The 26,933-nt window shown below is 51.4% G+C and overlaps 1 protein-coding gene across 2 annotated transcripts; it reads right to left on the bottom strand.

Moving 5' to 3' along the window:
* Positions 1 to 8,562: 8,562 nt before the first annotated feature.
* Positions 8,563 to 26,099, bottom strand: LOC126037120 (electroneutral sodium bicarbonate exchanger 1-like). Of its 2 annotated transcripts, XM_049797353.1 has the most exons (13): positions 25,829 to 26,099; positions 25,226 to 25,565; positions 24,368 to 24,548; positions 14,158 to 14,319; positions 13,310 to 13,423; positions 12,810 to 12,971; positions 11,942 to 12,193; positions 11,062 to 11,130; positions 10,350 to 10,523; positions 10,113 to 10,250; positions 9,534 to 9,634; positions 8,908 to 9,012; positions 8,563 to 8,637 (listed from the first exon to the last, which is right to left on the bottom strand). In XM_049797353.1, exons 3-9 carry the CDS (start codon positions 24,458 to 24,460, stop codon positions 10,464 to 10,466), a joined length of 912 nt encoding a protein of 303 aa, XP_049653310.1. In that variant the 5' UTR covers positions 24,461 to 24,548; positions 25,226 to 25,565; positions 25,829 to 26,099; the 3' UTR covers positions 8,563 to 8,637; positions 8,908 to 9,012; positions 9,534 to 9,634; positions 10,113 to 10,250; positions 10,350 to 10,463. The 2 variants fall into 2 exon arrangements, with proteins under 2 accessions (XP_049653310.1, XP_049653309.1); XM_049797352.1 differs by having other exon boundaries at positions 24,368 to 24,545; positions 25,226 to 26,099.
* Between the last annotated feature and the right edge of the window lie 834 nt (positions 26,100 to 26,933).

Raw genomic sequence — 26,933 nt, 5'->3', positions numbered from 1 at the left:
CTGAGCACGGGACAGGGGCCGAAAGACAGGCTGGGAGACACGGGCACAGCCTCATAGAAGTGGCCACGGATACCTTTGGTCTGCTCCTGAGGAAGGCTCGAATGATGTCCAGGGTATTGTCTTCCTCCCTGGGCAAAGCCAAGGCAGAGCAGCACAGATCTGGGCAAGAGAGAGCAGGAAGGGCTGGGGGGCAAGCAGCAGGGAAAACCCGAGCCCTCTGCCCAGCTCCCAGGGATGCCACAAGCCCTTGCTCAAGGCTGGGACACCGGTGTCCCCTGTGTGCCCCAGGAGAGAGGGTGTGATGCTGGAGGGCAGCACAGGGAGGGGGCCCTGCTGTGGTCTGGTAAGGGATGCGCTGGCACCAGGGCACAGGGAGAGTCCCTGTCCCAGGAACGCCAGAACAGAGCTCCCTTCCTGGCCCACTGCGCTGTGGGAGCTCCGATGCCAGCCTGGCTGGGGGATGTGAGCCTGGCCCAGGACAAGGCAGGGCAGGCTGGGGAGCCCCCTGCTCCACAGCACCCGCACACTCACCTGCCCGCAGCAGCTGGACCTCAGACATCTCATGGGGCTTTGGCCTGGATCTGGGAGCCGGGGCAGCTCCAGCCTTCTCCACCCAGGCCTGCCTAACGTGGCCAGGGGGTCTCTCCGCCATCCTGCAGGAGGGAGGGAGGAAAGGGGTGAGGAGGACCCCCTGCCACCCCAGGGGTGGTGGGGGCAGAGGTGGCTGTGCTCAGGGGCTCCTCGCTCCCATCCTGTCCCAACACTGTCCTCCCAGACACTGCGGGAGCAGGGCTGGCTGCCACAGGGTGTCGCAAAGTACCCCAATGTCACTCCCCTAAGCCCCCTGATCCCCCCTCCCCAGAAGCCCTCTGGCTGCCCCGGAGCACATGGACCCCTCCTCGCCCTGGGGGGACGGGACTGGCTCCCTCTTCCTCCTCCTCCCGCTATGGGGCTGGGGTTTGTCTGTATGGGGGCATCCCCCTTGTCGCAGACACCCCTCTGTCCTCTGTCCCTTCCCTCCCAGGGCCTGGTGCCACCCCCACCTATGGCCAGGCCGAGCCGGGGAGCAGCCCCCAGCCCCTCAGGCACGCCGAGGCTCTTCCCTCGTCCTCAGGAGGCGCAGGACAAGGCCCGCCGGGCTCCCCTCGCTCGAAGGCAGGTGGGCACACCGGGACACCAGAGGCCTTCCTGTGCGCTCAGCCACAGCGATCTGCGACCGTTGGGGTCTGCTGGCTTGCCCTGGTTACGGCTGCCGCGGCAGGCGGCAGGGTTCCATCGGCCGTTCGCTGGCACGAGGGAGGGGGGGAGTCCCCCCTCCCCCCCTCCCCGGGGCCTACGCCCCCGCTGGGCTCAGCCCGGGCCTGCTGGGTCGTCTGAGCGGGCGCGGGGGCCCGGGCCGGGGTGCTGGGGGACGCGCTACGCCCGGGGTGGTGGGGCCGGGAGCGAGGTGGCGTGGGCACAGAGGGGTCGGTGCGTGGGGACGGGCGGGAGGTGAGGCGAGAGGCCGGTGGGCAGCGGGAGGCTGCGGGTCGGGCCGTTGCAGCGAGGTCGGCCCAGCAGCGGGGAGCAAGGCGGACGGCAGCGGCGGCGGGGCCGGCAGGTGGGTACGGGCGGGAAGGGGACGGGAACAGGGGAGCGGGGGAAGAAGGAAGGAAGGAAGGAAGGAAGGGGGAAAGGGGAGGGGGAGAGGGGTCTGGTGATGGGTCAGGGATGGGGTCGATGAGGGGGTCAGGGATGGGGTCGATGAGGGGGTCAGGGATGGGGTCAGGGATGGGTCCAGGGATGGAGTCAGTGCTGGGGTCAATGATGATGGGCTCAGTGCTGGGGTCAATGATGGGGTCAGTGACGGGTCAGGGATGGTCAGTGAGGGGCTGGGGGCCACTTGTCTGGGAGGTCCAGCCGTGGGGTGGGCGCAGTGATCAGCTGGGTGGTGCCGTTCAGGTTTGTGCAGCCTGTGCGGGTGTAGCGTGGTTTGGAGTGATGGGGGGGTGCAGGCAGGGTGGGCTGCGCTGTGCAGGGGTGCAGTCTGTTTTGGGTGCTGGGGGAGGTGCCCTGGACAGACGTGTCATTCATGCTGGGGAAGCAGAACCAGGCGCTGGTGAGCCGGTGCAGCGGTTCCTCCTGCGCAACATTCTTAGGAAAACTCTCCTTTTTCTTTCCTTTTCCTTGCTCCTTCGCTTCCAGATCTCCGTGGTCGCAGTTTGTGCTGCCTCACCTCCAGCACAGCGTGCAGAATGAAACGACGGTCACAGAATTCGTCCTCCTGGGGTTCTGCAGCACCCCAGCCCTGCAGCGCTGCCTCTTTGGCCTTTTCTCTGCCCTCTGCTCTGCCACTCTGATGGGAAACGCACTTGTCTTTCTGCTTATCTGCCTGGACTACTGCCTCCCCATGTACTTCTTCCTCTGCCACCTCTCCATCGCGGACATCTGCTACGCCTCCAGCAATGTCCCCCGTATGCTAAGGAGCCTCCTTGGACAAGGCAGAACCCCCTCCTTTGCTGGGTGTGGGGCACAGAGCCATCTTTATTTAATCTTTGCACTTACGGCGTGCGTGCTGCTGGCCATCATGTCTCACGTTCGCTATGTGGCAATCTGCCGTCCCCTGTGCTATGCCCTCATCGTGATCTGGAGGCTGCGCCTCACCCTTGCCACGGTTTTGTGGGCTTTGGTGTTTGTATTTGGTACACTGCAAGCCTCTCTGGCTTTACACCTGCCTTTCTGTGGCCCCTGCAAGGTTGTCCACTTCTCCTGTGAAATTCTTGCTGTCTCAAAGCTGGCCTGCCCTGCCGCTCCTGCCAATAAAGTCCTGATCTTTGCTGTTTGTGTGTGCTTCTTCCTCTTCCCTTTAGCCCTAATCCCGATTTGCTCCCTGGACAGCCTGGCCACCGATCTGCGCATCCGCTCTGTGCCAGGATGGCACGAAACCACCTCCACCTGTGGCTCCCACCTGACCGTGGTGGGTGTCTTTTATGGAAACGCCATCTTCGTGTACGCGGGGCCCGGGAGCGGTAACTCCTCTGGGAGGGAGAAAGTTCTTTCCCTTTTCTACAGTCTCGTCAGCCCCAGTTTGAACCCCGTCATTGACAGTCGGAGGAACAAGCAGGTGAAGGAAGCCTTGCTGAAGCTTCAGAGAAGGAAGAGGGTCTTTCATTCCCTCTAGCTGGCGCTCTAGGCTTTCACCTGTCTCCTGTCTTTCTGCTCTTTCTTCTTGAGCTCTTGCAGTATTTCTCACGGAATGTTAAGTGGTTAAAAGTGTCCTCGTTTCAGCTTGGATAGAGTTAACTGTCTTCCTAGTAGCTGGTACAGTGCTATGTTTTGAGTTCAGTATGCAAAGAACCTTGATAACACTGATGTTTGCAGTTGTTGCCGAGGAGTGTTTAGACTAAAGTCAAGGATTTTTCAGCTTCTCATGCCCAACCAGCGAGAAAGCTGGAGGGGCAGAAGAAGTTGGCACAGGACACAGCCAGGGCACCTGACCCAAACTGGCCAACAGGGTATTCCATACCATGCGACATCCCATCTAGTATAGGAACTGGGGAGTGGGGGGGAAATCGCTGCTCGGGGACTAGCTGGGTGTGAATGGTGGGTGGTGAGCGATTGCACTGCGCATCATTTGTACATTGCGATCCTTTTATTATTGCTGTTGTCATTTTATTAGTATTATCATTATTAGTTTCTTCCTTTCTGTTCTATTAAACCGTGCTTATCTCAACCCACGAGTTTTACTTCTTTTTCCGGATTTTCTCCCCCATCCCACTGGGTGGGGGGGGAGTGAGTGAGCGGCTGGGTGGTGCTTAGTTGCTGGCTAGGGTTAAACCACGACAGAGACAGAGTCACAGCAGCACAGAATGGATGCTGAAAGAGACCTCTAGAGATCATCCAGCCCACCTTGGCTGCTCGAGCAGGGCCAGCTGCAGCAGGCTGTGTGTCTGCTTCTCGAAGGTTCTATTGGCTGCGTTGCTCCCAGGTTGTGGAGCTCGCATGGGAAATGGGCAATGAAGAGGGATGAAGTTTCCAGGCACTTTCTGGCCGGTGCAGTGATTTTTTTTTTTTTTTCCTTCTGATTTTTTCTTCCCCCTTCCTGGTCTTGCGGCTGCCCAAGGTGCAGCCAGACAAGCGGAGGAGGGTCCCTGCCTGGCCTGCAGCTCCCTCCCTCGCTATTCTTGGGGTGATTTGGGGTTATGTTGCTGTGTCAGTGAGGCAAAGCTGGGCTCTTGGGGGCTGAGGTCAGTGGGACCCGAGGAAGGCCGTGATGGTCTTGAGGCTTTGAAGGGCTGTGCACCGAGCCCTGTCCCCGCTGGAGGGGATGCTGGTGGTGTTCAAGACGAAGGCCTTGCAGCCCTTGTTGTCGTGTGTGCCCGTGTCCCCCCCGGCCCCCAAGGTCTGTCGTTGTGGCAGGGGCTCTGTGCTGCTTTCTGCGTGGGGCCGTGTCCGTGAGTCCTGCAGGGACCTGTCTGTCCTGGCTTCCCCACCAAAGGGCTGCTTCTCCTGGGGAAGGGGAACGGGGAGTTGTTCCCGTTCCCGTCCCCCCCCCACCATCGCCTGCCGTGCTGGTGGTGACTCAGGCCTGGGGGTGGCTGGGTTCCCCTCGGGGCTTGCTGGCTTGGGTCTGGGGCTCGGCGGGGCTTTTGCACCTCTTGGGGGCTGTTTCCCGGTGCCCCCCGGGCTCCCTCCCTGTCCCACACAGGCACGGAGCGGTTCTGGAGAAGGAGCTTTTAATTGAAAAGACAAGAGAAAAGGTCCCATCCAAGCTGGTCTAACCCCTCCCTAGCCACCCCCGCCCACCCCCCCTGCCATATACCCCACCCCTCCTCTCTCACCCCCCCCACTGCCCCCATCTCCATCCCTCTCACCCCTGTCTAATCCCCCCCCCACACACACACCCTCACGTTGGCTGCCAGAGCCCTGCGCTTGCTGGGTGCCATTGGCAAGGAGCTCTGCGCCTGCCTCTTCCTCCGCTTGCCTGCCGTGGCAGGTGGGGACGGTGGCAGGTCCATCCCCGCATCCTGCCACGGCTCCTGGGGCTGCATCCCGCCGCCGTTGACTATTTTGAGGCTCAGCATGGCGTCGCTGAGCTTGGGGATGCAGTAGTCGGGGGTGAGCATCTCCTCAGGCAGCGAGAGCGAGCTGAAGTCGTGGTCGGGGGTGTCTGTGCTGGTGCCAGCAGCATCCTCGGGCACGGAACCTCTGCTGGGAGCATCCTGGCTGACCCCCACTCTATCCAGGGAGCAACCGAAGAGCCTTAGGGCCTCTTCCAGGACCATCTCCTCGGACACTGCAAGGTCGCCTGCAGTGTCCCCAAGGGCTTCGTTGTTGGTGGCAGCGCAGGGGCTGGTGTGGACATCGCTGCCCGGGGGTGCCCCCACAGGGGTGGCCGTGCTGGCGATGTTGATCTGTGACAGCTGCCCCTTGATGTGCTGGTAGCCAGGGATGGACACTGGCAGCTCCAGAGGGTCTGGGGCCACCCCACTCCTCTGGTTTTTGTAGGGTGTGAGGTATCGTGGTTGGCCCTGGGGGGCCCCGCAGCCCCCGGGACCCCACAGGGCAGCACCTGGCAGAGAAGCGGCGCCTTGGCCAAGCGTGGGGGTGGCCAGTGGAGGCAGGTCGGTGGTTGTCCACTGGATGCGGAAGACCCGGGGGTCAAAGAGGCAGCCACATGGAGCCCTCTGCAGACCTGTGTGGGTGAGGGGGAGCTGTGCTGGGCCGGGGGAACTGTCCAGGGGCACCCGCCGAGCCGGCCCCGATGGCCGACATCCCCCAGCTCTGGGCCAGGGGTGTGGGGAGCTTGTGGCCGGAGTGATCCCCACGGGGTGAGCCGCTGTGCCGGTGGGACAGGGTTGCAAATCGGGGAGGAGACTGGCATCTAGGAGGTGAAAGGGGAGAGGTGGCCCCAAATATTTGGGGAATTCTCTGCAGATGGGCTTTACTGGGCACGCGCCGCCCGGGCGAGGGCAAGGATGCTCACCGGGGCTTGCTGAACCCCCATGCGAAAAGTGCCGGGGGAACGGGTGTGATGGGGATGGCGAAGGGGCCAGAGCAGACTGGGGTGCCATACCTGCTGGTGGTGCCTGGGGTGCCCGGGCTGCAGGGAAGGGCTGCTCCCGTGCGGGCAGGCGGCATAGGTTGGCTGAGCCTGAGAGAATGAGACAGGAGCGATGGCCGGCGGTCACCTCTGCTCTTGTCCTCCAAGAGCATCCCTGGGCTGCAGGGGTTGGGGTCGGTCCCTACCTCAAGGGTAGAAAGTTTTGGGGAGCACGAATGGCTGGAAAAGCTGGGGCGCCAGGGGGCCCCAGGGCCCAGGCAGTGGGAGCTGCGTTGGTGGCCGCGCCATGGTCCCTTCTGGCTGTTAGCTGCCAAGGACTCTTTGGCGTCTCCCCGGAAGGAATGCGGGGGCTCCCTGTGTTCCGCCCCACCCCCAAGAGCCTCCCCAGCTCCTCCTGGGGAGGGAAAGAGTTAAGGGAGGCTGGGGTGGCCCCGGGGCCTACAGGCGGCTCTCGGGGTCTGCGGGTGCAAATGCTCTTGGCTTTCAACAGTATTTTTCCGGTGGGGGAAGAACAACAAGTTGATTCAGCCGAGCCGAGTGGGCACCAAGCTGCAGCCGCAGCCTCCTTGCGCCAGATGGCAAATGCGTTTGTGACCGTTGCCCGCGCTTCTGTTCACTGCGTTGACCGGAGCGAGGCAGAAATAGGAAAAAGGACCTCGAGGGCATGAAGGAAGGTCATGCAGTGTTGCTCGGTGGCACGCTTTCCCCCAGCCCTCGCTCCAGTAGTGCTGTCAGGTCTTTCAGTCTCCTGCTGGGAAAAGCAGCAGCTCTGGATCCCCCTGGGAGGGGGTGGCCCTTTCCCTGGGTGCGTGACACCCCGGAGGAGACGGTACCCGCTGCCGCGTGCTCCCAGAAAAGGACTGGATTCTGCCCAACGTCCGGTGTCGGGGCGCTGGGGCTGTTTGCGCTCTACGGGATCCCAGGGATGGGGTTAGTACATCCCCTCCTCGTGCTTGGAGGATTCGGCGCTAGCAAGGACACCCCAAGGGTACCAAGGACACAGGCCTCTCGCTCCCGCTGTGTGAACAGTGTGTGGCCTGGGGGAGTCGGGACAACTGCCGTGAACCGGAGGCCAAAGATCTCTCCTGGCCTGTGTCCTGGTAATCAAAGAGATTGCGCTCTGTTCATGAGGCACCTCTGGCTGCAAGATTGTGCAATGCCATGTGCTGCGTAACTTGTGGCAGGGACCGATGCTGGGGGCATGAAGGCAAGCGCGCTTCTAAAAGCATAAAACTCCATTTCATTTAAGAGCGCAGCTGAGCCACCCCGCTCCTCAAGACTCTGCCATCTGCACCGCTGTGGCTGGGACCGGGCAGTGCTGCACATCCCAAAGGCTACCAAGTCACACCCGTGTCCCTGCTGCTTTGCCGGGAGCTTCTGCGATGCGAGCGATGTTCTGGGGGCTGATCTCTTGGACTACAGCTACCCCGTCCCTGACCGGCAGCTGGCCAGGAGGGTTGTGTCCAGGGTGGAATTCCACCTCTCTGACAAGAACCTGGCCAAGGATGCTTTCCTCCTGAAACATGTCCAGAAGAACAAGATGGGCTTCGTCAGCATCAAACGGCTGACGTCCTTGAAGAAGGTAGGCAGCGCGTTGCGTTGGCCAGCCGAGGTGGGAAGTGGCCTCCATTTGGAAGACGCCTGGATGTCTGGGTGTCTGGGTGTGCTCTGGCTGTCTGCCATGGCCAAAACACTCCTGTGTTATCAACAGCTTTCTAGCTACCAGTACAGAGCACAGCACTACGAGGGCTGCTGTCAGGTAAAGGAACTCCAACTCAGCCAGATCCAATACAGAAGGAAAGTGGAGAAACAACAGAGGGAGCAGCCCAGGGACACAGAGCCCCAGGTCTCGTCTGGCCGCTCCTGTGACCATATGGTGTATTCAAAATCAAATACCTGAAGAGCTCCCTTAGATGCAGTTTACAGCCAGGGGACAAGAAGGTGGCAGTTCTGCATTTTGCAGCTCCCAGGCTGATGGCAGAGCCAAAGCAAAAAAAACAAACCCAAAACCAAACCAACCAAGAGAGTTAAAACTGGAGCGCAGGGAGCAAATGCTTTTCTTTCACCTTAGGCCAACTGCTTGGACGCTCTCTATGCTGCCCTGCCACAGAGGGCATCCCTCTCGTACCAGTAAGAGACATAAGAGTGAATTAAAGCCAGGACCCCAAACCAGACCAAAAACCCAGTCGTGATCAAGAAGAAAGTGGAGAATGCATCAAATATAACAGAAAATTATTTTGGACATTCCCAGTTTACATTTGAAAAAAAGAGGAAAAAAAAAGAGGAGGAATTAGGTATTAAAAGAAGAGCACTGAATGATAAAGCCATAGCAGTCTCTCTACCACTACAAACCCACACCCCCACACGCACGTACGCACACAGACTGAACACCACCAAACTCCCCTTGACTGTGACGTTCCCCTCAGCTTGCTGGTCTAGAGATACTGAATGCCTGAAGCACACCAAGGATAACTGAAAACATCTGCATGGCTTTAATGGGAATCCTCCAACTGAAACAACGCGCCTTCTCCCTCTGTCTGTGTTGGCACATCCCCGAGTCACGCTCTCACTCCTCTCCTTCAAAGTCAAGATTCCTAAACGTGAAAAGCGGGAGTGGGGAAAGGCGAAGGGAAGAGAAAAAGAGGGAGAGCATCATCAGTGGAAGACCTGCCAGCTGCTGCTGATTCAGCCCTGTTTGGGGGACCACCCCAGCAGAGAGGAGTTGGTTTGCATGCCACGGTCCTCACTGCCTGTTCCCAGGGACAGGCCATTTGCTCAGCCTTGCCGGCCAAAGCGTGGGAAAAGCGTAGGTGTGCGCCGTCGCTTGCTGAGGAGCACGGTCACGATCACATGCAATCCTTTACCTTTTTCCTCCCTGGATTCAAAGGGTTTCTGTCTTCAAAGTGAGAGCCTTCCATATGGTCGTTTGTGACATTTCATCCAGGATAACAATCTCAGAAGGATCAGTCCTGCAATAAATATTTTACATAGCAATCCGTGATTATGGGAACTGATGCCACCAAGGGCATTAGCATCAGCAAGAGGAACAGCGGAGCCCCGAGAATCAAAGCTCTGCATAACCGTGGGAGGTTTTGCTGGATGAGGAGTTTTGGGAGGCAAGCCGGGGAGCTGCAGAGCAACAGCTCTGTGCAAAGGCTCTTGCTGGGGCTTAGCCCCGGTCCGGGTTCCTAAGCCACTGCTGGTACAGATCACGCCTGCAACTCCTCATGTGTTAAGTATGAGGATCTCCAGCTACCGTAAAAGCACTGATGAGGCAAGGTTTGGGGGTCAAACGCGAGTGCTGCAGCCACTCTGCTTGCGGTCAGAGCCTTGCAATCACTTCCTGCAGCCCTGCCCCCAAATTTGATTTTCCCACCAAGCTGCCTGCTGGTTTCTGTGCGATGCCCCACAAAGAGGCAAGTGGAGAAAACTCTGCCAAACACCTTCAAGCTAATCTTGCCAGGGGTCGTGGCGCTTGGTGGGGCTTTACCCGTCACTGCTTTGCTTTGGGATATCCACGTCACTGGTCTTCCCCACGTTCAGCTGAACTGAACTTGCAGTAGCAGCAGCTTCCATGGCCCTCCTGGACTCCTGATGTAAAAAAGGGACAAATCACGTTCTCTGTCTTTGATCAAAGTGGAGATAAGCTGAATGCCCAGCACAAACTTAGCAGTCTGCCCTCCGCTTCTGCCCCTTGGCAGCTATAGGTATTAGTGCAGCAGGGGAGAAACCGTTCACTCCAAAGATTTCGGGGCAGGGGGACTGTGTGTTCAAAACATGATTATGAGCAAGTCTTGCCAGCAGCAGCAGCCGCAGCAGCATCTAATAATAATCATCATAATGATAATGACCTTTGTGAAAAACGACTCGTTTTAAAAATTACACCTGTATTCAAGCGTTCAGCTCACTGCTACTTGAGGAAACAAAGGTTACAAAAGTTACAGGCTATTGGGATCTATTTCGATTGAGTGCTGATCTTCCCCCAACATTTCCAGACAAGCTGTAAGAGAAACAGGCAATCTCACAGACACACGGAGATGTCCAGCCCCGAGGACACAGCAAGCCTTACCTCTTCTTCTTCTCCAGCTTCATTTCTGGCATCGTCCAACTTCTTCTTCCTTTCTGGCATAAGGTCATCCAGAAAGCTGAGCTCTCGCTTTGAGAAGCAGAAATCCATCGCTTTCCGGACAAATACGAGAGCCAAAACCTTCATGAATAAGAGGGAAGATGCGGTGAGCTCAGAGACGATGCCACCTCTCACAACAACGCTGCAAACACCCCGCTGCCGAGCGGTGGCAGCTCTTACCATCATGGGAAAGATGATGGCGGCACGGGACACCTTGATGGTCCAGAGCAGGACGAGGCAGGTCAGCTGGATCGCCGTGAAGAAATGCACCTTTCGCAAGGGCACGTGCCGCAGTTAGATGAAATCCGGCTGGTGTTTCGCCGGCATCCAAAACAGCTTCAAGCGATCAAAGAACTGCGAAATAAAAGGGAAAGGTTGCCACCTTGGGACTGCGGCAAGTTGCTGGCCCTCTCGAGACGTGGAGGCACTTTGCAGCATCTCGCTTGCCGTCAGAACTCCTGGATCCCACCGCATTCCTCCTGGGAGCAGCACCCATTTTCCCTTCGCTCCATCTAGCAACCGGCTTGCCCCTGAGAGCTGCCCAAACGGCAACTCTTCCATGCCATTCCATTATTAGCATTTCTCGGCCCACTGAATCCCCCCATGAGGATTTCCACCAGTGGTAGAAACTGCCTTCCCTTTGCACCAAATTCCCCCGCTTTTCACGTAACCAAACACTGACCTGCCCTAAACCCTGCAACAGAGAGCGCTGAACTTGCCTGGTCCTCCCAGCCCTATCTACCTCCTGTGCCTCCACCAATCTCTTTCTTACACAAGAGTTTCATTGCTTGCTCTGTGAGAAGTTTTTCCCATGCCACTGCTTTTTTCCCTGCTGCTACAGAGACAAAATACCAGGGAGCCGACATGCTGCACGCTGTAAAAGAGTCCGTACCTGAATTCCTCTGAGCGACGACACACCCATGTAGAGAAAGACGCCATAAAGCACAGGCATTGGTATAAACTGGGGGGGGGAAGAAAAAGAAAAGAAAGAATGCAATCGTTTCTTTTTCTGTATTGCATTTTCAGTATTACCACCCTCTTCCACAGGCACTGCCTAAAATTGCTTGAAGCTTTCCAGCTTCCATTCAGGCTTAGAGATGGGTCAGATATTAACCATTTTTTTGCCATTTTGTGCGCACGAGTGAGCTAAGGCTCTGCTTTAGGCTGAACTTGGGAGTTATCTCTCCTCAGAATAATCCTATTTTCCAGAAAGGTTGGAGGAAAATAGGCGATTTCACCCGTGCTACCCTATGCCGCATTCTCTGGCGGTAGAAGAAACACTTCTGCCTATTCTTGGGGCAACAGGCAAAGGCCACAGGCCTCCTTTTAGCCTAGAGACGAGATTACTTTGTGGGAGGAACGTGCAAGGAAGCCCACAGGGATGACCTCAGTGTGTTTAGCTCCTGGGAACGGCTGCTCCGCGGCATTTGGGGAGCAAATTGCAGCCACTAAAGGGCTGCCTGTTTGAAAGACAGCAGATGTGCTGGTCTGAATATGCTCAACTGTAACCCATAAACATGGGTGGGCCTGAAAGACACCCAAAAATTCAAGCAGTTGCGTTGCTCGCTCGCCTCGAGCACACCAAACGGGGGCCTGAAGGGCTGCAAAACCTAACCGAGGCTGGTTCCCACCGTTGGTCAAGCCCCAAGGGTTGGGACCACCTCCTCCTCCTCCGCTCCACAACTAACTACTCAGGCCTGCAGAGAGGGGACTGTTTTTCTGTAACCTCCAACAAGCTCACGGTTGTTGGGTGGTTTGCATTGTCCTCTCACCTTTAACACAGAAGTGAAGAAGACAGAGCAGCCCATGAGCACAAAGATCAGCAAGCCAGTGACTCTCTGCTCTCGTATCCCCAGCAACTTGGGTTGTTCTCCTGGAGCTGAGCAGTCAGACTCTACTTTGAGGCTATTCACGTGGGTGATGGACAGGACGGTCGCAGCCACAAACCAGGGCAGCCCCATCACAGAGCACACCCCGAGCATCACGGCCACCACAAAAAGGTCCAGGTGGTACCCGCATCCTTTCTGCAGGCAGGAAAACAAGAAACAGAGCATCCCATAGCACAAGAGCAAGGATAACGTCGCAAGTCAGACTCAAACCCTGCTCGAGCACAAGTCAACTTCTTCAGAATTCAAAACAAGAAATGGAAACAAGCAAGGGTGTATGCAGGCTTTGCACAAGCACCTGGCATGAAAATCTGGCAGGAGTTCAGACACAAGGGATACGCAGAGCTTGTGCGATACATACTTCTCCAAAAAAAAAAAACCAACCCACAACCCAAAAGCACCAAACCATTTTTTCCACTCACAAAGAAAATTCTACCACTTGCGAGGAAGGTGTGACTCTGAGTTATCCCTGGCAGCGCATCAAAACAATTCATTCCCCGCACCTGCTGCTGCTGCCATTTTAAAACAAAAACGCAGTTCTCTATTGCTCCAAGATTAATTTGGTCCTCCAAAAGGTTGCTCATCTATACTGCCCTGTCACTTGCTCCCTGCATCATCGTTAATCCAGGAGAGCATCCTGCCACGCAGCCTGACCTTGTCCCAAACCAATGCCTTCAGAAAGCATCGGGAATAAGAGCTTCCCCCCAGACCTGCAGCCCAGAAGGGGCTGGGGTCATCTCTCGCAGGCCCTTACCTTCAGCTTGTGCTCCTTCCTGTTCACAATAACGGCACTGATCTGCTGGTCCATGAATATCAAGATGGTGCAGAGCAGAGCTGGGACGAGCGCAGCCAACACCGTCCACCAAGGGTTGGGTCCTATGGGGTTGATGAACCACCCGTGGTCGTCTCTGGTAGGCTGCAACAAAGCCCACACATCAGCATTGTCTCCCAGCCCAGGCACTCCACTGGCTTTCATTTTCCCCTCCCTCCTTGCGTCAGAGCACCTCCCAGCCCTGGCTTCATGTCCCCCTCTCCCGGGGGCTTCAGCAGTGCCAGTCTCCTCCTTGCAAGCAGCTCTAGATACTTCCCCTGTAGGTATCTAGTTTTGGGGCCATCTTCTCATTTCCAGGAGGAAGCAAGGCACTTGGAGGTGGAAGAGGAGATGGTCACACCACCAGCATCTCCTCCAGACTCAGCCCTGCCCTGCCCCGGCATCACCTTGTGGCACCCCCACGTGCCAAAACACCCCGTTACCTTGAACGCATGGGGGACCTGGAGCTTCGGCAATGGGATCCCAACCACAAAGTCAAGGAGCACCATGATGACGATGGTGAGGAAAACAGCAAAGTCGCTCACTGTGGACCGTACCTGGGGCGAGAAACCAGAGGTGAGAGGGGCATGGCAAACAGGGCCGTAACGTGAGATGCAAGAGTTGCAGACATCCACAACATTAAGGCTGCTTAACCAAATCCCACCACCCCTCTGAGCACATGCAGCCTGATCCCTTGCTTAGATACTGCTGCTGTGTTTGTCCCTGTGAGATCTGGGGTCAGACAATAAAAAAAAGCTTAACTAGGCCAACAAGGGTTGGTTTAAGTCAAAATCTAAAAATAATAATAATAATAATAATATTAAAAATAAGAAAACACATGTCTGCCACTACAGCTACACTCACAGCTACAATGGCAACAAGGCACTGAGGCATCCTTTAGTCCTCAAAAGGAAGCTCCTCATTCGAATCTACTTTCCACTCGAGCACATAATGCGCAGAAGGTAGGGGAAAAAAAACAAACCGAAACCCCCAACCCCCAAAACTTTGGGAAACCTGACTTCCTACTACCTGAGGAGAAGAAAAAAAATAAAAAAAAATCAAACCCCAAAAATCTTCAATCTGGGGCAGGTCACGAGGCAGGTGGGAAACGCTACGATGATTTTGCACTCATGGAAATGAGTGTGGGACATCCAAGCTCTTGGAGAGCTTGGCCTGCAAGGCCAACGTTTCCCAGCTTGACCAAGGCAGGGCAAATACTGCTTAGTGCTCCAGGAAAGCCATTTTGGGAAACGAGTGCGGAGATGGACACTGGCCACCTCCTTCTACTTACTCTAGTTGGAAAGTAGCGGCTGGTTTTAAACTTCTTCAAGAAGCTTGACAGGGCAAAGGTGGCGAAGAAGAGGATGCAGCACCAGAAGAATACATCAGGGGTGTAGGGGCCGTCGCGTCCACAGGCAGGTCCTTGAAACTCCCCACGCAAATACTGACATTCCTGGAGAAACAGAGCATCAGGACACAAAGGCAGTGCACGTGCGGCAGGGAAAGCTCGCATAGCTAGGGGGTTTTGAGGATCTTGGTCCAAGATCCACGACCCTGTAACTGCTCCTGCCAATGGAGATTTATATTTAATGAGCAGCAGCAGCTGAACAAGTGACACATCGAACTACACAGCGGAGAAATGAGATGTGAGGAGACACCATACGCTAGTAACACATTACAAGAAACACTCATCCAGGTGACACTCTTCCATCAGTTGCTTGCATTCATAGCACTGTGTTTCCTTAACTGCATCTGGCTTCAGTCCTCACATCTTCCCGCAAAAAACAACATGCCAGGCTCTCCCAACCCTGTGAAGAAAACCTCATCAGCTTTCCTAACTAAAAAGTAATTCTTTTAAATATTATTTTTAAACCTGAAAAGGACTAGGATTCACAGGACTAGCGTCATTACATTCACTTCACAGTCCTCCTCAAAATGGGAGAACAAAAGATAATTGACATGACAAACGCCACAGTTACAGACGTTCCTTCCTGGGGGTGCAGTTCGCACACCTAGGAGCTCATGCATGCACGAATGGGTGACGCCAGGCAGCAGCCTTCTTACGTGCCTCTGACCTCAGGAAGAAACAGGTAACATGAATACTTTTACTCCATTTGCATCCTGAGGACCAGAGATGAAGCCCAAGATTTGCCTAGATGACACAGTCAGTTCCTTTAAGGGATGAAATTGTTCGTTTGAGTTTGGCTTCAAGGACTCCCACAGCTGGCGATTAACTAAGAGGTATGCTACAGCGAGGAGCCCGACACACAGACTGCAGGACAACTCATCACGCCAGGCCTCTGAGCTTGCAGTTCTCCGCAGGGCCCGGTGCTGCCTGAGCAGGTGGATGGACTTCCCAGTTCCAGAAATACAAGCTCGTGAATCAAACCCTCCTCAAGCACGCAGGCAAAACTGGCTGCGCTTTAGCGAAGCAAACCAACAACGAGGCTTCCTTTGTTTGGGTGCCTCCTGTCTGACGATGCTCTGGGCTACTTTCTCTTCCTGGCAGCAACAGGAATAAGTTGCTCTCATACCTACCAGCTTCTGACAGAGAAAGAGGATGATCTCGTTCTTGCCTGCTAGGACCAGGGGTGGCAATAACGCAGTCTGCCGAGACTGGAAGGGGATGCCTTGGAGGCGGAAACACGCGGGTGTTCATTACTCCTGGGCACTCGGAATCACGGGAGGAGATGATGCCGAAGGGCCTGATCCGATTCACAAACTGACGCACCTTAGGACTGAAGAGGCTTCTCCTTCCACTAACTTACTTTTCTCTGCAACAACAGCCTCAGGAGAGTAACTTCTCCGTAACCCTTTACACTACAGCAACTACAATACTTAATCCTAATGTACCTTACAAGAAAACTACTGCGGTCTTCTCTACTAGAGGGCCAACGCTGCTGCGCCTGTAAGGAGCGCTTTACGTTTTATTAACCTTTTGAAACAACGCACTAGCTTTCCTTGCAATCGCATTACGTGGGCTTCCTGGGACTTTATATATGCACGTTCGTTTTTTCTGGCTAAATCAGATTTGGAACGCAGGGGTGGCCATCTGAAAACACTGCAAAACATTCTTTTTACATACATCAGTTCTCTGGTGAAGGCAACAACTGAGGAGGATCTTCAGCTAATGTAAAACTGCGAAGCTCAGAGGAGTCGTACTCCAGCTAAAGATCTGCGCACTACTAGGCAGGAATGTCAAATTAAGCAATGCCCAACAGATACAAGTCATTGGACCTTTTCTTTTACAAGTAGGAAAGAAAGGGTACGCAGAAAGATAGTGGTCTGTAGAAAATGCATGTAAATCATCAAGATTTCCAAGGATTACTCGAATCGCTTCCTGGAGAGGCCAAAACAAGAAAGGAAGGAAGAATATTAACAAGATAGCCACAATCCCACTGCCAAGTACAGTTTTCAGGCTTGGGAAAAAAAAATAACATTACAGTTTGCAGGAGTCATGGAAGAGCAGGTTCCAGATATTTTGCTTTTCCTCCTCCCCTTCTTCCCCCTGCTCCCTCCCATCACCTTAGAGCACGCTGCCCTAACAGATTCACAGAAACTGAAGTGAACGAATATCTTAACCCTGAATTAACATAGAAGCAATACTATGGAGAGTGGAGGTGTGCTTTTAAATTTAACAAGTTCTACATTTAAGAAGCCTCCTCCTTGCCAGCACAACACATGCAAGTATTGACCTGTTTCAAAAATAAACATATTCCCCTTTTTCGGAATATTGACCCAATTCAGTTACAAAGGAACTGTAATTCAGCCCCAACAAACTCCTGCTTTATAAACAGGAAACTTTTTCTAGGAATACCTTTTGTTGGGAAGTGGCTTGCTGAAAAAGGACATGGGCCTGTGGAAAAGTTGTGCGAGCAGAGTTCTGTGTGAAAGAATGTCAGTTTGAGCAACAAGACTAGGCCTTGGCTGAAAATAGCTGGCTTTACTGATATTGGGAGGAAAACAACAGCTGGTCTCGCTGTTATCAGGAGAAAGACAGGGACGGTGTGACCTTGGCATAACTTCACAAGTAACTTTTGAAGAAGTTCTCATGAGAAAGTTACTGAACACGCGTAGCTGCCAACCACAAGTGGGTGTGTTTTAGTAATGAATAAACATTAGCAATGTACCAATCATATTAGGACTAGTAGGCATAATTATCGCAAACTGTATAAATATGAGCTATCCGTGCAAATAAAGTTGAATCACTTCTATCACTCATATTGGGTCGACTTATGTGCATTCCTCCGCCGCTCCAACAAATGGCGCCCGAACGGGGACTGAAGAAAGGGGAATTGGAGCGACGGACACTGAGAAGCACCGGTAGCAGCGACCGGGGGGCAAAAGATTAACCGAACGCTGATCGTCTTGGTTGGTGTGTTAACTCTCGTGCCTGGACCGTCCAAAAGGGGTTTGCCGTCACTAAGGGCTACTGGAAAAAGGCTGCAAAGACTTTTTAACCGAGGTGCCTTAATCAAGGTAGCACCCAGGAGTATCAAGAAGCCGGCCGGCAATGGATCAAGAGGTAGCCCTAAAATTATTACAGTGCTTTTTAGAAAAGCGGGGAGTAAACTGCATTAAGCAAATTTCGGGGTTAGTCACGCTGGGTCGCGTTAAGGGATGCTTTAAGAATCCGGATTTATTATTTAAGGAGAGTGAATGGCGTAGATTAGGAGACGTATTATGGGATATGGTAACTGATGATGATAAATCAGCTAAAAAACTAATGAAGCAAGGACAGAAACCTTTCAATTAGTGTGGGTACAGCTTTTGAGCTTAGTACCTGGAATGCTATCGGAACCTCCCTATGGGATGAAATTAGTGACGGGTCTAAAGAAGTTAAAGATCTTGTAACTTTATGGAAATTGATTAAGACAACTCTGTAAGAAATGAAAGCAGATCGTAAAGCGTCGGAACCTCCCTATGGGATGAAATTAGCGACGGGTCTAAAGAAGTTAAAGATCTTGTAACTTTATGGAAATTGATTAAGACAACTCTGTAAGAAATGAAAGCAGATTGTAAAGCGTCTGCGTCTGCTTTTGCTGCTCTCTCTCTCCAACCGCAAGCGAAAGGGAAAAGCGGGGAGAAAAACATAATGCAGCGAGAGAGACTTTTTGGAGCTTGTTCGCCTACTCTCGTGCCCTTGACTTCTGCTCCACTCCCTGGGACTGCCGATATTAATCAGCCATCCGACAGTTCCCAAGCCTCCCTAACCGTACGATTAAAGGAAACCCTACAGAATCAGGGAGTGAGTAAAAATCTGCCTACGAAAAACCAGCCCTCGGATACCACCGTTCAACATGAACAAATTATACCTAGCATACACCCTGATTCAAATAATGCAAACAAGGACTTGGCTACTCTAATAATAGAACAAAAAGAGACAATGTTAGAATTGTTAAAGGAAATGGGGAAAAGAGACGGGGAAACCAACCGCACCCGTGACAGACGCGGAGCCGCCTGTAATAGCCGCTGCAGAAGAAAGGCAGAGACATTGGAGGGGTGTAATAACAGATGCCATTATAGAAGGGACTATGCTCTAAGCATTCCCAGTTATTGCATCAAATGGACAGAAAAAATGGGAGGTGTTTGACTGGAAGGTCATTGAGAAATTAAGGAATGCTGTGAGTCAGTACGGAATCAAATCTGCGTTAACTCACCAAATACTGCAATTCATTTTTTCTGCTGATACGCTGATACCTCAAGATATTAAACAGCTAGCACAGTTGATTTTGACACCCGCCCGAATGTTAGTGTTTTTCTGGCAGTGGGAGAAGCTCTGTGATAGGGAACAAGCAACATCACGACAACAAACAGATCCCCTATGGGGAGTAACCATGCAGATGCCGATGGGTGCTGGACCCTTCGCATCAGGGAACGCTCAGTTACAATGTGTCACTGAGGTTCATCATCTATCACAGATCTTGGCGTATCAAGCTTTTCTTACCGTACCAGACAATATGTACAGCCATGCTTTTACCCAGGTGAAACAGGAGAATACAATTTATGACCACCCTGACATGAACGAGGGCATGAAAGAAAACACGTTCAAAATACTCGCTTTTGAAAATGCTACTGAAAAGACACGCAAAGCATTGTGTAATTTGCCGAAAAATGCAGACATTGTTGATATGATAGAATACACGGATCGATCAGTGGACTCACAGAAAGTAGCCTATGCTGCCACAGCTCTCCAAGGAGCTACAAAGAAACACAAGGCCAGTAAGACACCCTTGGTCAAGTGTTCTAACTGTGGCAAATGTGGACACATTAGGAGCAAATGTACAGGTACTGTTAACAGTAAGTGCTGCAACAAGTGTAAGAAAGATAACCATACCACCAAGAATACAGGAAGAAGGGAAACTTTACACCAACTGCGAAGGCCCCTCGCGCGGCGACACAAATGCAAGGGGCTTGAGCTGCCAGCCCTCAGGCAGCCTCGCAACCACCAGATCCGCCACCGCAGGAAGCTCCAGAGTGGATGTGGAAACCGCAGTCAACATAAAGGGACCATTGGGGTTTGGACTTAGTGCATTTTTAATGGGGCAATCTTCAACAGCTCTAGAAGGAATTCTGGTGCTCCCAGGGCTTATTGATGCAGATTATTGTGGGACTGTGAAAATTATGATTCATGTTTTAATCCCTCCTGTTTCTATTCCTAAAGGTACCAGAATAGCACAATTAGTTCCATTCAGGTCGTGTGTTCCGAACCCAGGTGAAGTACAACGTGGAGATGGTGGATTCGGCTCCCCAGGGAAACCGCAGGTATACTTTGCCATGGACACAACAAGAGGTAAACCAGAAAAGGTAGTGCAATTGGAAGGGCCCAATGGAGTTGTTGTCAAGAAACCAATGACAATCAATACAGGTGCTGATGTTATGATTATTTCACAATGCATTTGGCCTCCATCATGGCCATCGATCAATCCAAACTTTGGTATTGCAGGGATAGGGGGCACACAAGCCACCTTAGTAAGTCAGCTACCAATTACATTTGTGTTCCCCGATGGTGAACACATTACGACGTGTCCGTATGTCATGACTACCCCAACTGAATTGTTTGGCCTCGTAGGCCATGATTTATTGAGCCAAATGAAGGCAATGTTAGTGACGCATCCTTTTTAGGAGCGGTCACTGAGGGGTAGCCGATTCTGAAAATTAACTGGAAAACAGATGAACCTGTTTGGATTGATCAGTAGCTGCTAAATTCTGAAAGGCTACTAAAAATACAAGGGTTAGTTGAGGACCAGTTGAGAGCGGGACAAGTTGTTCCTTCTACTAGTCCATGGAATACATCAATATTTACCATTCCCAAGAAAAGTGGGAAGCGGAGACTGTTACATGATCTCAGAGCTGTGAATGTGGTGATGCACAGTATGGGAGCCCTGCAGCCAGGTTTGCCATCTCCAGTTATGCTTCCAGAAGAATGGGATTTGTTAATTATAAATCTAAAAGATTGCACCCAGATGGCGCTGAACGGTTCGCCTTTTCGGTACCATCGATTAACAAGGCAGAACCCTATAAGAGATACCATTGGGTCGTGTTACCACAATGAATGCGCAATTCCCCCACGATGCGTCAGGTGTATGTGGCCTGGGCATCAGAGCCTGTAAGAAAGCAGTTACCTCAGTAACTTGCCACAGGATGAGATTTTAACTCAATTGCAGGACATCTTAAGCCATCGCGGAGTAATAATCACTCCTGAAAAGGTGCAAAAGGCAGCACCTTGGAAGTATTTGGGGTGGCACATAAATGCTAGCAATGTTAAACCTCAGAAGGTTCAAATAACATGAGAAATTTCAATGTTACATGATGTCCAGAAGCTTGTGGGAGATATCCAGTGGGTGCGGAATCTTTGCGGTATCACTAATGGCAATATGACCCCTCTGGTAGAACTCTTGGGTATGAGAACACTGTGCAGATGAGAAACGGGAAATGACAGAGCTGACCAATTGGTTGCAGCGCCACGGGAGCCTCCTCCAGGGAATCGTTTTCAACAAAGCACGGCAATCGCATGCGTTCTTGCACCAACCCGCTAGGATGTTAGCAAAGCAATTTGACTTACCACTTACTGATGCCCAAGGTATCGTTAAAGCATGCCCTGATTGTCAAAAGGAAGGGCTCGGCTTGGGCTGTGGGGTTAACCGACGAGGTCTTTTGCCATTGCAGTTGTGGCAAATGGATTTCACCCATGTCATGTGGTTTGGTGCAAAGCGTTCTGTGCATGTGTGTATTGATACCTATCCTGCTGCCATGTGGGCCACGGCACGAACTGGAGAAAAGGCCTTACATATTGAATGACATCTTCACGCTTCTTTTGCAGTACTGGGTGTGCCTCAAGAAATTAAGATGGACAACGGCCCAGCCTATGGTTCTACACGATTTGCTCGATTTTGTAATTTGTGGGGAATTCACCACGGTACCGGTATTCCACATCTTCCCACAGGACAGGCTATTGTCGAATGGGCCAACCAAACCCTAAAAGAACATGCTGCAAAAACAAAAGGGGGGAACCCAGGGCTTACTCCCAGAGGAACGATTGGCCAAAGCCTTATTTGTGCTAAATTATCTTAGATTGACAGGTGATCACAAAGACCCACCAATGGTAGTGCATCATGTTCTTTTACAGGCAGAAAGGACGCAACAAAGTACAGGAATCATGGTAATGTATAAGGACCCAGAATCCAGGAAATGGTGCAGATCAGCAGAAGTAAAACTTACTGGGAGATCCTGGCTAAGTGGGACAAGCCATGGCTTCGCACTGATGCTGGACCCGGAATTGTTCCAATGGCGACTGGCACGGCACCGGCGGGTGCTGGAGCCACTGATCTGACAGATTCTAACTAATAGAGTATTACCAGTGGACACGGAGTCCTTCAGAGAGGTTTTCAGAACAGCGTGCCTTATTGTATATAGAACCTGCTTTAGGTAAAAAGTGTGTAAAGCATAATTTGATTAAACATAGTGTGATTACGGGAAGACAGTGTGGGGTAAAAGTTAGTTAAAGCCAAAATTAGGGGTAAGGTCTATTTCCATTAATAACCTGGGAACGAGGTTGATTGTGTTTCCACAGATACAGGCCCACGATGGACTCCTGTTCGATTTGCATGACCATCATCATCTGGAGCATCATAGATGATGTGGCAATATGAATACTACCTCAGCCAAAAACTAATGTATAGGTCACCTTGGCTAACATAACAGGTCAAGATTCTCTGTGCATCGCAACTGTATCGTAAAGCCCATGAACCAATAGACAAGATGGCTATGACTCGTGCAGCGCGCCTGGCCAGCGAGCGCATGCGTCATAGATTGCAACCGAGGCGGACTTTTGGCACCCGCTGGCCACGTGTGCTAAAACCCGTTCCTCTGCAAATGTATAAATACTGGGATTTTCCGAAGAGCATCGGGCTGGTGTACAGTGAGGCCATCGTTGCCTCTGTGGGGACGCCCACGGAAAGCTGGCACCTACCGATTGCTGGGCTGAGTTCGTGGAGCAAGATGGCACAAGAATGTATAGATGGTTCATTTTCCTCATGGTCTGGGTCATTAGGGGTAACGGGTTGGCTCAAAGAATTATGGGCATTATTGTAGTTACTGTGATTTTAGCTATTGTAATAGTTTTACCTTGTTCAGCTTATCAAGGAAAATGGCATCCCAAGTTATTAAGCAAGCCTGGATTGCTCAAAAACAAAAAGAGGGAGAAAGATTTAAATGGAGACCTACAGTGGATTCAACCTTGTTGTGGTATTACAAATACAGACTTACAGCCGCTGCTGGATTTATTGTGGGGCAGCGGTACCTTAACTTCTACAAGACAACTAAGTGCACCGGGATGGCAAGCCTTGGCAGCAATTGGACAAAAAAAACAAAACAAAACAAAACAAACAAAAAAAAAAACCACAACAAAAAAACCCCATCACATCCTCCATGTCTGGCAGATACGTTCCTGATTTACCCATAAATTTGAAACCTTATGCTGAGATTGATATCGAACACACTGACTGTAGTAAGCAGCATGACAGTGACACCGGTGATTGATCCACATCGGTTAACACCATGGGACAGTAAGAATGTTTGGGTGTCACTAGCTAAAGCTATTAATCAAACCTCTTTTTGTGTGCTTATGTATTTTATTAGGTATAATGTTGTTTTTACTGTGTTTAATTAATTGTGTTCACAGATCTTTGCAAAGGGCAATACAGCAGGTGTTAAAATTTTACCTCAATCTATATACAAACAAATAGATTGGCTGAAGAAACATACACAAAGATCCAGCAAGAAACTAGTTGGTTTGATGGAGTGTTACAATCAATATTCGGCGGGATAACACTATGGGTAATGTCATTGATTAAGGAAGCCTTATGATGGTTGGGTATATTGATATTAATCTGTGTAACAGTTAGAATTCCGTATGGGTGCATGATAAAAGGAGTCTCAAAGCTGACACACCAAGCTCTACTCGCACAAAAAGAAAAAGGGGGAATTGTTGGGAATTGGCTTCATGAAAAAGGACATGGGTCTATAGAAAAGCTGTGCGAGCAGAGTTCTGTGTGAAAGAATGTCAGTTTGAGCAGCAAGACTAGGCCTTGGCCGAAAATAGCTGGCTTTGCTGATATCAGGAGAAAAACAGGGACAGTGTGACCTTGGCATAACTTCATAAGTAACTTTTGAAGAAGTTCCCATGAGAAAGCTACGGAACATGCATAGCTGCAAATCACAAGTGGGTGTGTTTTAGTAATGAATAAACATTAGCAATTTGCCATTGTTGTCCAGGCCCATTGCCTTTTCCAGTCTGGCCCATTTCCAGCTTGGGGGTGCTCTTAGGATTAGTCTGGAGGCAAAGATCACACTGTTGTGCGATCACACTGCCTCACCGTGGTGTATAAATTCCTAGCCACAATTTCTCCTATCAGATGATTATACAGGGCTTCTGTTCCCCCATGTCTTTTCCTATGTTCCTCCCCTATCAAATGCCATAATAAGCAAGAGGGAACGATTAGCTTTCCCTGTGGGGTATGAGCCCACCCCTCTTCATTATATGACCCTTCTAAACCTGTAATGAGCTTTTGATCTTCCTTAGTGTATTCTGGCTTACCTTCTAGGGAAATCCACCTATCAGGAATTAAGGCCCCTTCTGTTTTTACCTGTGTTTTGGCCACTTGTTTTGCCTCTCTGTCCGCCAGCTCGTTCCCTTTTTCCAAATCTGAGCTCGCTTTCTGGTGTGCCTTAATATGCATAATTGCTACTTTCTTAGGGAGCTGGACAGCTTCCAGTAACTTCAGAATTTCTTCTGCGTGTTTGATATTTTTCCCTTGAGAACTCACTAGTCCTCTCTCCTTCCAAATTGCTCCACGTGCGTGTACAACTCCAAAGGCATATTTTGAGTCTGTATAAATGTTCACAACTTTGCCCTGGGCCAATTCCAGGGCGCGGGTTAGAGCAATTATTTCTGCCTTCTGTGCGGAGGTGTTCCTGGGCAAAGCCCCCGATTCTATTACCTCTTGGCTGGCAGTGACGGCGTATCCCGCGTGTCGATTACTGTTTAGGACGTAACTGCTTCCGTCTGTGAAGCGAGTTTCCCCGTTTTCCATGGGGCCGTCTTTCACGTCTGGGCAACTGGCGTACGTTGCTTCGATGGTTTCCAAACGGTCACGATGTACCGGTTCTCCTGTGTTCCTGCTGAGAAAAGAAGCTGGGTTGACAATGTTAGCGACTACAATCTCCACGTCATCCCGCGCTACCAATATAGCTTGATATCTCAGGAATCTTTGTGGAGAGAGCCAGTGTCCGCCTTTTGCTTCCGGTACTGCTGATACTGCGTGAGACACCAGAACAGTCATCTTCTGGCCCAGAGTAAACTTTCGGGCTTCCTGTGTATTTAGTATCACAGCCGCAACCGCCCGCAGGCATCCAGGCCAACCTTTTGCAGTCGTGTCTAACTGCTTAGAGAGGTAGGCAACTGCCCATAGATACGGGCCCAGGTTTTGTGCTAATATTCCCAGAGCAATGCCCTGCTTCTCATGGGAGTAAAGAAGAAACAGCTTACTCGCATCTGGGAGTCCTAAGGCCAGGGCCGACATCAAAGCCTTTTTCGGTAGCTCAAAGGCTCGTTCGGTCTCCTTATTCCACTCAAGGTGTTTCTGCTTAGTGGCTGTCAACGCATACAGTGGTTTAACAAGCAATCCGTAATTATAGATCCACAATCGGCACCACTCTGTCATTCCCAGAAAAGTCCATAACTCTTCTACTGTCTGAGGTCTCCCAGTTTGACATATTGCCTCTTTACAGGCCTGTCCCAAAGGTCTTTGTCCCGCACTAATTTCATAGCCCAAATAATTCACTTTGCCTTGCATTACCTGTGCCTTTTTCTTGGATACCCAGTACCCCTGAAGTCCCAGGAAATTCAACAGACTCGCCGCCCACGTCGTACAATCTTTCTCTGTTTTGGTGGCGATCGGGATATCATCCACATACTGCAACAGCTTCCCCTCCTCAGACGGGGTTTCCCAGGATTCCAAGTCTTTCGCAAACCGATTGCCAAAAATGGTAGGCCTATTCTTAAATCCTTGTGGCAAGGCCGTCCAAGTGAGCTGGGTCTTTCGACCGCTCTTGGGCTTTTCCCATTCAAATGTGAGTAAGTTTTGCCTGGCTTCATGGAGAGGGAGGCAAACGAAAGCATCCTTCAAATCTAAAACACTAAACCAAGTCAATTCAGGTGTTAGCACGGTTAACAGGGTCTATGGGTTCGCCGCTACCGGGTAAAGATCTTCAGTTATCTTATTCACCGCCCATAAGTCTTGGACCACCCAATATGACCCATCGGGCTTCCGAACAGGTAATATAGGGGGATTGAATTCAGACTCACACTCTTTTAATAGTCCCAACTGCAAAAATTTTTCTATCACCGGCCGGATTCCTTCTCTGTCTTTCTTCTTTAGGGGATATTGTTTAATTCTTACCAGCTTTTGGCCTTCCTTGATCCTAACTTCAACAGGTGGAGCACTTTTCGCTCTTCCAGGTGCATCGGGAGCCCATACCCCCGGGTACACTTGCTTTAAGATGTCCTCATTAATGATTCCTTCTAGGGGGAGACTGGTTAAGGTTAGGCTCAATATTTGAATATTTTGCTGATCTTTTACCTCCAGAGTAATTTCTCCCTTCTTGAATACAATTTTTGCTCCCAATGGTTCCAACAAGTCCCTTCCCAAAAGGGCCTTTGGGGAGTTCGGCATATATAAAAATTTATGAATGCCCCACTGTTTTCCTAATTTATATTCTAAAGGTTTACAAAACTATGCCTTTTCACTTTGGCCAGTCGCTCCTTTCACCGTGACATAATCATTCCCCGGGGCATCAAAGCCTGATTCAAAACCGAGTATGTTGCTCCTGTATCTACCAAAAATTCTACCTCTTGTTCTGTTTTCCCTAGCTTAATTATAACCAGTGGATCCGCTAGGGTAGATTCCCCAGGTTCTCGTCAGTCTCCCTTCACAGAGGCTACTGTTCTTCCTGTTTGAGCCCTCTGATGCTCCTTGTTCCCTGGGCATTCCCTCTACCAATGACTGAATTTCTTACACAAAGCGCATTGATCCTTGCCCAGTCGGGGCAAGTCTCGTCTAGGCCCTCTTCCCCTTTCTTCCCGAATAACAGCCATTAATTTCCTTTGTCCTTGCCTATATCCTTCTTCTCTGTTACTAAACACCCTCCGTGCTTTTGTGGTACAGAACAGAGATGTAGCAAGAAAGGAAAAAAAAGAAGGGAGGGAGAACAAAGGGAGAGAGACACAAAGACTGAAAGAAGGACAAAGGGATGGCAGAAGAAAAAAATAGTGATAGGCTACAGGACAGAGATGGAGGAGTTCCAAAAAGACACAGGGAGCATGACAGAACGAGAGTGAGAAACAAGGGACAGAGCAGGACAGCACTGGAGGAAAAAACAACTGTCATTGATAGGCTGTGAGAGAGACATGGAGGAAGAGAGAAAAGAGAAGGGACAGCTAGCTGGAGAGGGGGATACAGTTAGAAAGGATGGAAGAGGGAAGGGAACAGAGAGAAATACAGAAAA

Source organism: Accipiter gentilis, unplaced genomic scaffold (assembly GCF_929443795.1).
Source record: "Accipiter gentilis unplaced genomic scaffold, bAccGen1.1, whole genome shotgun sequence".
In the NCBI taxonomy this organism is placed as follows: Eukaryota; Metazoa; Chordata; class Aves; order Accipitriformes; family Accipitridae; genus Astur; species Astur gentilis.
Note: the sequence above shows the minus strand (reverse complement) of the source record. Positions and strands in the feature narration are given on the sequence as shown.

What these genes read in the sequence shown, in the direction of transcription:
- LOC126037120 (XM_049797352.1), bottom strand. Translation starts at nt 24,460, where the DNA reads ATGGAAAACGGGGAAACTCGCTTCACAGACGGAAGCAGTTACGTCCTA. An exon ending in GCCGCTACTTTCCAACTAGA is followed by an intron (nt 13,424 to 14,157) that starts GTAAGTAGAAGG and finishes TTCTCGCCCCAG; the next exon opens with GTACGGTCCACAGTGAGCGA. An exon ending in TCTTCACTTCTGTGTTAAAG is followed by an intron (nt 11,131 to 11,941) that starts GTGAGAGGACAA and finishes TCCCCCCCCCAG; the next exon opens with TTTATACCAATGCCTGTGCT.